This window comes from Stigmatopora nigra, chromosome 17, assembly GCF_051989575.1.
Source record: "Stigmatopora nigra isolate UIUO_SnigA chromosome 17, RoL_Snig_1.1, whole genome shotgun sequence".
In the NCBI taxonomy this organism is placed as follows: domain Eukaryota; kingdom Metazoa; phylum Chordata; class Actinopteri; order Syngnathiformes; family Syngnathidae; genus Stigmatopora; species Stigmatopora nigra.
This window is the reverse complement of record NC_135524.1, coordinates 4,373,386-4,386,630: the sequence shown is the minus strand read 5'-3', so window position 1 is coordinate 4,386,630 and position 13,245 is coordinate 4,373,386. Positions and strand designations below refer to the sequence as shown.

Genomic DNA, 13,245 nt, shown 5'->3' with positions numbered 1-13,245 from the left:
TGAACAAAATCATGGCTCTCTGGGGTGTTTGGGTTCAAATCCCTCCTTTCTAAGACACTTTCCAAGTTGACATAAGACATTCTTAAACTAAAGTAGAGTAAACAAGCTTAGCTTTGATTCTTCGGAGATGAGCACACTGTCATAACAATTTACCAGAACACGCATGTATGATAGACGTCTCACTGGGAGCATTGACAAGAACAGAGGGTTAGTACATGAAACCTACTGCCGTATCATGGGGTGTCGGATGATTACATTTCTATAGGGTACTACAGTTCCCCACCCCTACCGGCACTTTGATCCCACAATGGTTCCCATCTCCTTCTGCATCCAGACCACCAGCCGCTTTGAAGTAGCTGTCTATCTGTCCGCGCTCCACAGTGGCTTTGGCCTCAGATCACGCTTATTTAATGAGATCTGGATGTCAGGACCTCACATCTTTTCACCTCCTTTTCACCAATCACCGACTATACCTGAGTGGGAAAGCTCCAAATCACCCCTTTCTCTACAACGCGTGAGCGTCATTTGCAGAGTTAGATCAAAAGAGCCCCTTGACTAGCGATCATCAAACTCCAAGTAAATCTGACACTACAGGGAATTCTATACTTCAGGGATTTTTTTTTTTTTTTACATGAAAATACTCCGCCTTGATGACAGGTATGTATTCACCTGACATGCAAGCTCTACTTTCCGCCGACTGCAACAGCGGTCGTCTGTCAGAATACAGGTTTTCCGCTTAGGTTTGAAGGACCTCTTTTCAAATGGTTTTTGATATTTGGATCATTAATAGCATTTCTCACATCATCCACCAAGTAGTCGATAAAGCTCTTTAGCTGGCTGTAGATTTCTGAAGGATATGAGGACTTATTGTGATCATGACTTTGGCAGTCAAGGGTAAATGAAGTTGATCCTTGTGGGTAGTTTTTCCTCATATAAAATGTGCCTGCTTTAGATCTGATCAAGATCCTACCAAACCAGTTGTCATTTTACCACGAGAGGCAGAGAAAAAGTTTAATGTTTTAGTGCTTTTGACAGCCATAGATGTCCAATCTTGTGATTCTTAATTCATTTGTCTTGGAATGTTAATTCACTGTCAACCCTTTTGTTTTTATATGTTCAATTCTTATCACTGTCAATGGCAGCCAAAAAAGTCCATTCATATTTTTTTTTGGTTTTGTTTATCCTTCACACGAGCTGCGGGGGTGTTGGAGCCTATCCCAGCAAAACCTCAATAGGTTGCCATTTCAAATTCACAAATAACTCATTATATTTTTTCTTTTATTTCAGTATTTTTTTCTGCCAAGTTTATATTTTGTCTTATTTTTATACCTAATAGCATGGCTTAGAGGCAGATTAAAATTTGAAAGCCAACTCAGTAATTTGTCAACTTTCTTAGAAAAGGAAACAAGGAAACCCTTATTCTATAAATACTTCAAAATTATACACTACTATAACTTCTTTTTTAATCCTCCACCACGATTTAAATTCCTGAATCTGTCATCATATTGGAACATAATACTTGAACGTTAGTTTTTTCATGCAGCTTTCTGCACATAGATTTAATTGGATGCAACTCATTTATAGATGGAAACAGATATCATTCATCCTTATAAGAATGTGAGAAAAATGTACTTTAGAGTCCCTCCTTCCACTTTTTATAGGTTCATGGCTTGAAATTTACAATCACATGTTGTCATTTGCAAACTACCCCCCCAAATTCTCAATGCGCTCAGCAACCTGTCCTTTAATGCCACTCTTGGGGCACTTTTTATATTTATTACTTTGGCCACATTCCCCAGCAACATAAATAAACAGAAAGTGTATGAGTGAAACAATGGACAACTCTAAAATGGTGCCAGAATTTTTATTCTATTTGAAGGAATGAAATTACACTGTGCATACCCACCCACCGGTTGTTCTTCTTTTCTATTGGTATTCTTAGCTTCCTTGCTTTCCTTCCCTTGTTCTGTACCACCTCTCACATGCGCAGCAGCGTTCATTCTAATGAAACCATCAACAATGGTAATGAGATCATGACCTTTCTTGGTACGCCTGGGATATTTCCATACAGCCGGGTTATAGCGAGGCCGTTTGTTATCTAGTGTACATTGTTTCCTTTGCGCTATGTGGCTACACGGCGTGTGTCGTACCCTGTGAGCATTGAGAAACTTTGATATTTCTTTTTTGCAGGATTTCCGCCGCAAATGTTTTCTAAGTGATACATTTTTACTCACAGAAGGAAATCTTATAGGCCAGGGGTAGGGAACCTATGGCTCGGGAGCCAGATGTGGCTCTTTTCATGGGTGTATATGGCTCTCCACTAACCTGTGAGGTAAAATATGGAAATCACTGGTGATGGAGCTGGGTCGCGAATGCACTAATAATCATAATGTTGTTCTTTATTACTCTTCTGCATGCATGATATCATTGATACTGATTCATTAGCAACAGTATAACAATTTTGTCAAAAGAATTCAGACTCTTTGTACTTTAAAAGTGCAGAAATGACGAGAAAAATATCATATAAATTCATATATTTTTACTTTTCAGTTCCGAGAATGGCTCTCACAAAATAACATTAGAAAATATTAATTGTTTATGGCGCTCTTTGTCAAAAAGGTTCCCTGTTTTAGACCATGTATAAGTTAAAAGATGCATTGTCCGTACCGCTGTTTGTCATGCTGAACTATAGTTAGGAAGTGAGGGTACACTTCTAAATGGTTGTTTGTAAGGTGGCTTATTTGTCTATAGTCAATCTTAATTAGATGGCTAATTACATTGCTGAGCTGCATTTCAGATGCGCTGAATCTGCACTCCGAATAACAATGATGATGCAGCAGCCATATTTGATCTCCTTGCTTTTGAGTAGGTGCTACCATAAAGTTGACAAGGTCAGAAAAGACTATAAAATCCAGGGCTAAGATATAGGTTGACGATCGGAGCACAGACCTTTTGGAATCTAATCCACCATTTCAAACAGAGGACAAGGATAGACGGGTGGTTTATTGAGTCTCTCCTTGGTCATATTGTTGTATCACCCACCAACCACTAAGTTGAAAAGGGCTCCAGTCAACATTAGTAGTAATGCCTTGCATTTTCGGCACTATATTTACATGGACATGCACTTATCCAATGTTATTTTATGATTATAATTGCAAGTTGCTGCTCAAGGTAAAATGTTAAGGCTCGACCCCCTTAAAAAGGCAGTTTATAGTGTGTTGTTTCCAATTGTCTTACATCAGTTGAAAGTTTCCACACAATGATGTAATACACATTTCTTGTCTTGACAGCAGCTTTTTTGATTTGTTCCTAACAGGTCTTCCCACCTCTTCCTAATGAGGCTGAGATTGCACACACCAAAAAGCTCTTCCGACGCAGGAGAAATGACCGACGGTAATGATGCGTGGAAGTACCCCCATACACACTCTTACACACACTCTCATGGGAAGGTTTTAATGTAATGAAGTCAGATGTCAAGCAGCCAATCCTTTGGCCTTAAAAGCTCACATCTGCCAAAATATCCACACAGGAATGCAGACTGCAGGAAAATAATGGAACAGGCATATTCAAGGTTTTTCAGCAGTAAAAAAAAATTGCTTCCTTTTTATTCAGTCCTCCAGATTTGTGCTGGTACATCAGATTTATTTTTTGTTTACACAGTGAAGGCTGATTTGCAACTTCATTGAAAGCAGCCTCTTCAGTACAGACTACGGGGAGCCTGTTTCTCTCACTGCTTGCCCTGATGTCATTGGAAAATTGTTCTTTGGTTGCTAAGCAACCAGGAATGAAACTATTGGAGTAGTATTTTTTGGTAGGGAAAATAATATTCAGCTGAGTACCTAATGGATTTTACAAAGTACAGCAAATAATTGGCACTGTTTAAGCTATTATTTTCAATGGATTTCTGAATTTGCCAGCACAATATAGGAGGAACTTTTTTTTTTAGCTTTTGGTGCAACACCACTATCATGAAATATGTTTTTATTTATCGCTTCAATGTCTAGAATGCGCTGTATAAATATTCCCACGTTAACTTTTTTAATCTCTACAAAAATATCCCTACTTTTGAGACCGCACCCAAATTGCGACAAAGCATAGCAGTCACTATAAAGCTGAGATCATATTATTGACTATATGCCAGCTAAACTCCACTCCTGCCTGGGCAAACCATTTCATTTGGGTCAATCAATAATCCACAATTTTGCGTCTCCATATCTATAGCACCAATTCTTATCGATCTCCAATATCCCTCAACCATATGCATATCATTCATCACTGCATTAGCATCCTTAATTAGTAGTAGTTTAATTCTTTGCATGTTGTTCAATGTTGTCAACCTGTACTTTGTTTTTCCCCCTTTTGTATCTCCTTGCTTGCTTCTTTAAAAAAACATTTCCTCTTTTTTTTTTTCCTGTGCATCCTACGTATTGCATTCCTCCATTGATCTTTTCACCTTCACTCTTGGCACACCCATCCTTTCCTCCTTATAGAGCGCTAGAACACTGTGACCAGTTAACTATACTTCTGCCCACTGGTCCTGGGGAGAAACGGAACGTCTACGCCAGGTTAGTTTTGCAACAAGGGACACAACATAAAGCCAATTGGCAATCATTTAAAAAAAACCTTAAAAAATCCAGGCTAAAACCCAAAACTAGAAGTTTAATTAAGCGACATTTGGATCATCAGATCCTTTTAGGCACACTTTTATAGTAGAACAAACACACATTTGAGCGAAATGTAGCATTTCATGGCTTCTCATTCTTCTAACTGAGCCTCAAGTGTCTCAAATATGCTGAAACTAACTTCCTAATTAGGTCATTTCTTCAGAGACAAGTTTCCTTGTAGACATTAAAAGCCCATCGGTGGCCTCCATTGTTTCATTCTCTTAACAAACTTCCCCGCCAGCGATGTGGCTGATGATGGTCGGCGCGAGCGAGGCTGGCGCCCCAGCTCAGTCATCATTAAACATGATTAACATTTTATTACTGTCTTGTTTTCACCCCCTCGCCTCTGGCACTTTGGGGAAAGGTTTACGAGATGCGAGTCTCCACTAACAGCTGGCGTAAAGATCGAATTAATCACGAGTGTGGGCAAGATATTGTTTTGCTCGTCTCTCGACACGTCTTCTTTTGAGTAGTGCATAGCTCCGTGATAGATTCTTATACCGCTTTGCTATTCCTATGCCAGTCAGTATTAAAGTCTGATTAGGATTAATGTTAGCGGAAATGTTGGGGCCTTTTGAAAGAGGCTTTGTAATCGTCATTTTGTAAAAAAAGAGGTGAAGAAAAGTACGGCCGCCCTTCGAATATCCGTCCGGGAAAGATGCTGAATATTTGAGGCAGTTATTTGTTCACCACCAGATGAACTGTCTCCCAAACTCCCTAGGAGAGTGGAGATGAGGTGCCAGAAAGGACGCTGGTTCAATGAACGCATACAAAGAGGCCTATAAATATAATACATTTGCATTTGATTAGGCTGTCGCTTTTATGGAGCAGAAAAATATTTAAAATTAACACAGATTCTTTGATGTGATATGAGAGTTCATCCCTTTTACTTTCACCTCTTTATTTTTTAGGCTATTCATTACTTTTTGCAGACTTTTTAGCGCAAAAGTGGAGGTAGTTCTGGCTTGACGATGGAGTTGCATTCCTTTCGTCCTTAACCTAAATTTATATGTAATTTATCAGCAACATGAACTCCAGAATGTGGTTAATCTCCTGAAACATATGTGAAAACACCAGTTGGAGTTGCAGTGCATCCACATGGAAAGGATTGGTACTTAAGTGTTGGGGTAAAGGAGGTATAAGGCTGCTTTACTCTCTCATTGCTACTCACAACTAACCATTAACTCCCATTCTAGGAGACAGCAACGGACTCATGGAGGAGGCAAGAACCAGTCTCCATCACCACAACACCAGTGGGATCGCCATTCACCTAGCCCAACAGAAACAGGAGACAACAGAAACAACAGCCGGTCGACTCGCCAACATCAAGGTGGACATGGGCAGCGCCAGGTCGGACCCTCGCATGGGTACAGCCAAAATCGACGCTGGCTCCACAATCAGAAGGGTCCAGGACAACAGAACAACCCGGTGGGCTGTGATAGAGGATTCACTCCCCGAATAACCAAAGAGACAGAGAATGTAAATGTCACAAGTGACAAGCACACACGACAGATGGAGGAGCCCCGGGACTGCTGGAGTCTCGCTGACTCGACAAAGTGTGAGTCAGCGCTAGACAGAAAGACCTCGTCAGATGTGACAGCGGGCAAAAAAAGCCCTTCAGTCCAAGGCCCATCCAGGGAGCCCCAAATCAGTTTGCTGCAGTCGTCCAAAGAGAGACTGCAGAGGAGACTGAAGGACAAGGTATTGGAAAGCTTCTTACTTTTTGCCCTTGGAGATTAAGCCAATCAAGATAGTTGTGTGTCCATGTGTGTGTTGGATACTTTCATCTCTCATCACGATACTTAAGTCATTTATCCACGTTTTGATTTGACTCAAACCGTTGAGTGCCTTCACTGGGTTCTATCATGCGTAATTGAATGGCAATCTTAAATGACACTTTGAAGGAGCTGCTTTTTGACTCAATTTACATGAAATCTTAAATGTTTTACTTTAAACCAAAAATAGCAAATAGGGGTTTTTGAAGGTTTTTGACTTTCTGGGTGAAATTTGCACTTAGTGAGGGTTTTCTCAGTGTACTCCACTGTTTTTGTTGGTCCCCATTGATTGTCTAGCAATTCGTTCAGGGTAGATTTTACAACTCTTGTGCACAGTCAGCTGACTCAAAGTTCTAAGGTTATGGTGGGAATGCTTGTAACTCAACCTTAAACTTAACTGTAATGTCTCCCAGGAGGAAGCGCTAACAGAAGAGACAAACACACCCAACATGGACCACCTGGTAAGCTTGCTCAATAGCATGAGAAGCAACAGCAGTGGTGTGGAAGAGCAACTAGCCTGCTTCATGGAGGAGGCGCAGAGCTCAGCACGCTCTGAGGAAACCCTGACCCAAGTGGTGGGCACCATTTACGACAAGGCCGTGTCCGACCGAAGCTTCGCCGCCACTGCCGCCAAGTTGTGTGACAAAATGGCACTCTTCATGGTGGATGGAACCAAGTTCAGATCGCTTCTTCTTAATTTGTTGCAGGTAATCTATGCTTTCTTTTACTTAAATGTCCACTCCGTTAAGTGAATATACAGAATTTACCCATCATGGTTAAGTTTGAGAACAAAAAAAGTTGCAAAAATGAATCAAATGATGAAAGTGAAGGGTAACATGGCATGGAGGGAGTTAGGTAGGATAACATTTGGACTTTTCAATGTCACACATAGACAGCGTTGACATGTTTGTCATGGTTGACCACCTCGGGACAATTTTCTGCCCTTGGTGAGTTGTATGGCTGACTGGAGCTGTGAGAGGGAAACCTCAGACAGGCTGGAAAGACTTGGAGTGGGTGTAAGTAGAGGTCTTGTATTAAGGCAGTAGCCCGTGGTGTTGTGGGTGAGGAGAGACGATTGCATTGGAGAAGCAGACAGATGATGAGGGTTGACAGAGGCCACTGTGGAAGGAACAACACAATTCGGAAATGTACAGCTAAAACAAATGGGTAAAGGGCTTATATTTTGTCTTTTATTCTCAATCTTGTTCTTAGCCTCCCAGTCAAATTGGATTGGAATTCCAAATAATTTCCAATAAATTATAATCCCTTATTTTGTAGCCTGGATTTTGGATAGTGTTTCAATAATTGGCACAAAGCGTAAAAAAATGTAAAGGGAAAATGTAAATAGCTCAATATGTAATAGTGGAAGAGTGAATTGCAAAGTACTGGACTTCATTTTCCTTTCTGGTCTTCCCCGTTTATTTCTGACATTTTGACATTTAGCTTCACATCACTGTAAATGTCAAACATGGGTTCATAAACGGCTTCTAAAATATATTATTTCAAGACTCCTTCACATGTCAATAAGCGGGAATTATTGTGTGACCACTGTGCTCATTAGTAGGCAAGGTGTCGACTATCTTATGTCATCTTAGAGAGCTTAGCCTTTACCCTGCAACTTTGTTTGTCACCTTTGCTTAACTTGAAGGCTAACGATCAGTCATTAGAGGAAAATGTCGCATGTCAAGAGTCTGGGTGCAGAAAATCTTTAAAGTCTAATTTTAACCACTAATCGACAGTGCTCAAATGCATTTTCCTGCATGGTTTTAGCTCCGAGGCCTTAAGGTTCATTTGTACACCACCTACAGAAACTCCTATTGCAGATTTTAATGGCTATCACCCACACTAATGAATATAACATTCTTAATATTACAGAGTAAATAAATGTAGCAGTCCAATCCAATTTTTTTAAGGGTTGCAGTGTGGTTTTGTTTTTGCACTTCTAGTAAAGCATTAAATAAATAGATCCGTGTGTGCTGTATTATGGATATGCATCGATAATGAATCATAATTCATCATTTTTGATTCACAGAAGGACTTTGCCCGCCGTGAGGAACTACAACGGTCAGATGTGGAGATGTGGTTGGGCTTCATCACCTTCCTTTGTGAAGTCTTTGGAATTATGAGGAGCAGTTCTGGGGAACCCTTTCGGGTCTTGGTGTGTCCCATCTACACCTGCCTACGAGAGGTATGTGCTTCTATCATATGAGTTGTTATGCAACATATATCTCAAAAGTAAATGGGATAGGGGTTATGAACGGAGCACTAATTAGTTTGTAAAGCAGAAAAGAATGTGGCCACGGGGCACTAGATGACGGTTAGTAATGTACATTTTTCTTGTTGTTTATTCATCATGATGTATCATCATGATTTATTGTGATGGTTTTCATACTGTGCTGCAGTATGATTCTGAATTATGCACAAACTGGGTCACGTTGAGGCTAAATAACCACAACTGTGTTGTAAATTGATTGCATATGGTTGAATACTTTACATTTGGTCAAAAGTGAGAAGCATATCAGATAGCATGGAACACTCATTTGTATTAATAGTCGATGTTTTTAAACAGTATAAACAGGGGAGCTCATTTCAGTAATAACTGATCTAGTGGGTTTAATTGTTCCGCAAAAAATCTCAAGCTCAATATACCTCCTGAGCTTAATGATATGCACTGGCACAAATTAGAAATCTGCACAAACAAATGTATTTTTATTCATTTTTTTTCCTTTCCTGGGCTAAATAACGTTGCTCCTTTAGTTGTTTTGGTACCAATCAATTCTCTGGCTTACTTGTATGAGACGAGAATGCCACTGCTAAACAAAATAATTGGTCTAATCTTTGCCCTTAAAAATGTACCATTTTTAAGACAACCATCCGTATCTATTTTTCCACTAAAATGAAAGCACTTAAGCCCCCCTACGCCAGTTGAGTTTCCTGTTTTTCACTCCGACCAAGTCTAGACGCGAGACACCGCAGTGGCTTTTTCATTAGTGGTGCAACCCGCGATGATACAATTTCTTCCAGGAAAGCGCACGACCCACAGTTTACTCTCGTCAGCAGGCTTGCACGTATTCTTCTTGGTATCAGTGCAAACCATTTATAGAGTCACCGCAGTACAACAACCGTTCACCGACCTATGAGGTATTGAAAGGAGGAAGCAGGGCAGGGGTGGGGGCTTGAAAAAGAGGTGAGAGGAAAGTTGCGGTCAGGTCGGCCTTTGCTGGGCAGGAAGTTAACTGGCAATGTGAAACGTAAAAGGAGCTTTTTACATGCGGCGCCAGGTGCTGTAGATTTTTGTTTTGTATTCGGTTAATACTATAGAACAGGGGTAGGGAACCTATGGCTCGGGAGCTATATGTGGCTCTTTTGGTGGGTGTATATTGCTCTTCGCGAACCTGTGTAGTAAAATATGGGAACCAAACTATCTCTAGCGCCTTTTTGAAATCATAATTTTTCTTTATTAGCCTCTTCTGCATTCATTTTCTCATTGATAGTCATTGATTAGCGATAGTGTCCTCAAATTTTCTTTTTTTACTTTCAAAGTGGTGAAATTAATAATAATGCTCACATTTTCATGTATTTTTACTTTTAAATTCGGAGTATTGCTCTCAAGGAATGTTTGAAAATATGAATTGTTTATGGCTCTCTTTATCAAAAAGGTTCTCAACCTCTGCTGTAGAAAATAATAGATATTAAAATAATTAGCACTTCATAAGCAGAAAATATTAGTAAATACAGAATTTAAAAAATGTCCAAACACTGTCAAATTGCCATAAAATGCAGCCAATAAGTTAATATTATTTATAAATCACTATTTTCTCATAGGGCCATTCTGAACAAAAGCATATGACTTTCAGCCCTAAAGCCTTTTAAAAAAAAATAATAATAATAAGCCAACTGACTGATGTAAAGTCACTTAAGCAAATATATTGTTCGCTACCTTAACTGTGGTTTGTATTCAAGCACCTGCCCCTGCTCCAGTTTCATTGTCACACCCAGGGGAAATATCTGCATATTGGCCTCTAAGTGCTTTGCTACATCCACCAGGCGGGTGGCAATTGCTCTTCCATTTAGTTGCAGGTGCTGTGCACTGCTTTGTTTATGCTTTTTCATCAGCAACACCACCTGTGGAAGACAATGGCGGTTAGCAATGGGAATAAATTAAGGGTCACTCTCATACCAGTTGCATATAGTGACGAAATATTGCCTCCAATATGGCAAATGCCAGTTAATACAAAGCAAAAATATGCATTTAATTTGACCCGTGTCTTTAAAAATGCAGCCTTAGAAGATTAATGGTATGTTTTTGGATCTCGTTTTGAGAAAAGCGACAGTCATTTTCCCAGCTAAATTGTGTATATTTGTCCTCGGAGCATCAACAAGAGAACAGAACGGGAAAAAGACAATTTGTCTTTGAATTATTCATCAAGTATCAGCATGTTACTGCAGTAAAAACATGGTACAGAAACAACTTCCTCTTGCGGTTGCCTCAAATATGAGTGGAATTGATGCATAGCTTGTTTTGTGTAGGCGAGATGAGGGAAAAATAGATAACGATACATTTGTTTTGCTTTTATAAATGCATGGGTACTGTCACAGGAAACTTGTTCCTGTAGAAAAACTCATTTTTTATTAAAGCCAGGGATGTACATGGAGCATAGCGAGGAATCAACACAACACACTTACATTTTATGCTGCCTAACTCTATTCTACTCGTGATTGAATATGTTCCATTGGCAAAAAGTTGTACTATTTTGAGTGGCCACCAATTTGCCATCAACATGTTTTAACTGAGGTTAAATGGATTGAAATGGCAAGAAAAATAACTGATTGTCTTCTGTCGCATCCGAAAGACAGCTTGGTTGTCATGGCCAATTCCGATAAAGTAACAATATCAACGTTGTTTGCGAAAATATACAAAATATTAAATGTATGCCATTCAATTGGCACTACATTATAATTCCCCGCTCTATATGGCCGCAGAAATCGTCGTCTTGTTTTTTTTTGTTTGTTTGTTTGTTTTGTAGTAGAAAACTAAACTTTGAGTATGAAAAACTTATCTATTCGTATACGCCGATACCAATGCTATCATTTTAGTGTCCTATTGGGTTTCTTCCAATACTAATAATATATTAGTACAACATGAATATCCTTCAGTTGGTTTGGAAATAAATTGCACAAGAAAAAAAGACATTTTTCCCCTATATAAGAATGGACTGTGTAGTCAAAAGATGGCATTTCCGGAATTATAAAAACAGATAATTACAGGTGAACATAAAATATGTGCCTTGGCTCTCCCCCGAAAAAATGGTGGGGAAATTGCGATAAACACTGCTTATGTGAACTTTATGACGTCTGCAGTGTGTGTGCTTTTGGAATAGTGCACTTAAGTGGAGTGGATTTGATGGAAAAAAGACAAATACTTGATTTAAAAGGCGGGATCGCTGGTCCATAAGCCAGAAGTCGTGTTGCTATGCAACTATTGGAAGCCTATTTGAAGTCTCCCAACTTCCAATACGCTGCCGTTGCCGTGTACGGCGTGAGTTATTACTTTAACGATGAAACGTGCTTTCCTTCTCAGCTGGAAATCGGTGCTTCCCATCACACTGTTCTTTGACTGCACCATCAGTGACATGTCATTTCTTCGTCAAACAACTCACGTTTGATCCACACAGACAGAAATGTTGCCATGAATATGGATGCACTTCACTCACGTTACAGAAAATCAGAGCTGTCCTACTTTCCATTTTTATGATCAAATGCCTTTTAAATGCACGAGGTTGGATTGGCAATCACAAGAGACTGTGAAGGTTTTCCCTGTTTGGTTATATAACCGAAAACAGGCAGTCATACAGCAACCAGCTTGTCGGGAGATGTTGTGAGGCTTTGTTCCTTTTTTTATCCCCCACATGAAACGAAAGGGGTGCGAAAACAAGTCTTTTGCAAAAGAATTCTTGATTACTGACTTTATGTCAGTTTAACATCTGCGTTACTTGCCCAACGGGACTCATTAGGGAATGTGTGAGGTATCGTCAAGCCATAATTGTGTCCATTAGTGAATATCTAGAACAGAGGTCGAAAACCTTTTTGACAGAGAGAGTTATAAACAATTCATATTTTCAATTGTTATTCATTGAGAGCCATACTCAGAATTGACTAGAAGTAAAAAATACATGAAAATGCGTGCATTTTTAGTCATTTCACTAACTTTTAAAGTAGAAAAAGTCCCAGAATAATGTTGACAAAATTGTTAGCCTGATGCATGCATGCATGCATACATGCAGAAAGGTTTAATTAAAAACTGCAAGACTAAAGCAACTCTAAGACGTATTGTCCAGATTTTACCTCACAGTTTAGCCAAGAGCCATAAGCACCCATCAAAAGAGCCACATGTGGCGCCAGAGCCATAGGTTCCCTACCCCTAATCTAGAAGGTGCACACCAATTGGCATATCATCACTAATGGCTTTTCTATCACATTTAATTTCTCTCAAACTGACTTTCCCTAAAATAGGCCCGTCTCACTCAATTTGAATGTTGAAATTTGGGTGCAAAAGTGCTTTAACTGCTTATTTTCCACATGGCATATTTGCATCTTGCCTGGTTGCCCCCTCCTTGTCTGCACCCCCCGCCGGATGTCGCCGCAATACTGCCAATGTTCGTTTCCACCCTGATTCCAATTGACACTGTCTCTTCTTGTTCCATGTAGCTGCTGCAGTCCAAGGACGTCAAAGAGGACGCCGTGCTGTGTTGCTCCATGGAGGTAAAAACATAAACAAGAGTTACACAACTCACAATATAATAAGC

General features: G+C 39.8%; 1 protein-coding gene across 6 annotated transcripts in view; it reads left to right on the top strand.

Annotated features, from left to right (window-relative positions):
* The window catches only part of ctif (CBP80/20-dependent translation initiation factor), a 63,351-nt gene that overhangs the window by 44,934 nt on the left and 5,172 nt on the right, over positions 1-13,245 (top strand). For 5 of the 6 annotated variants that reach the window (XM_077737010.1, XM_077737009.1, XM_077737008.1 and 2 more), the window contains 6 exons: positions 3,317-3,393; positions 4,491-4,565; positions 5,861-6,365; positions 6,853-7,146; positions 8,472-8,627; positions 13,148-13,201. In XM_077737010.1, coding sequence (XP_077593136.1) covers positions 3,317-3,393; positions 4,491-4,565; positions 5,861-6,365; positions 6,853-7,146; positions 8,472-8,627; positions 13,148-13,201 — 1,161 coding nt within the window. The remainder of the gene's footprint in view (positions 1-3,316; positions 3,394-4,490; positions 4,566-5,860; positions 6,366-6,852; positions 7,147-8,471; positions 8,628-13,147; positions 13,202-13,245) is intronic. The other variant, XM_077737007.1, reaches the window with a different exon arrangement.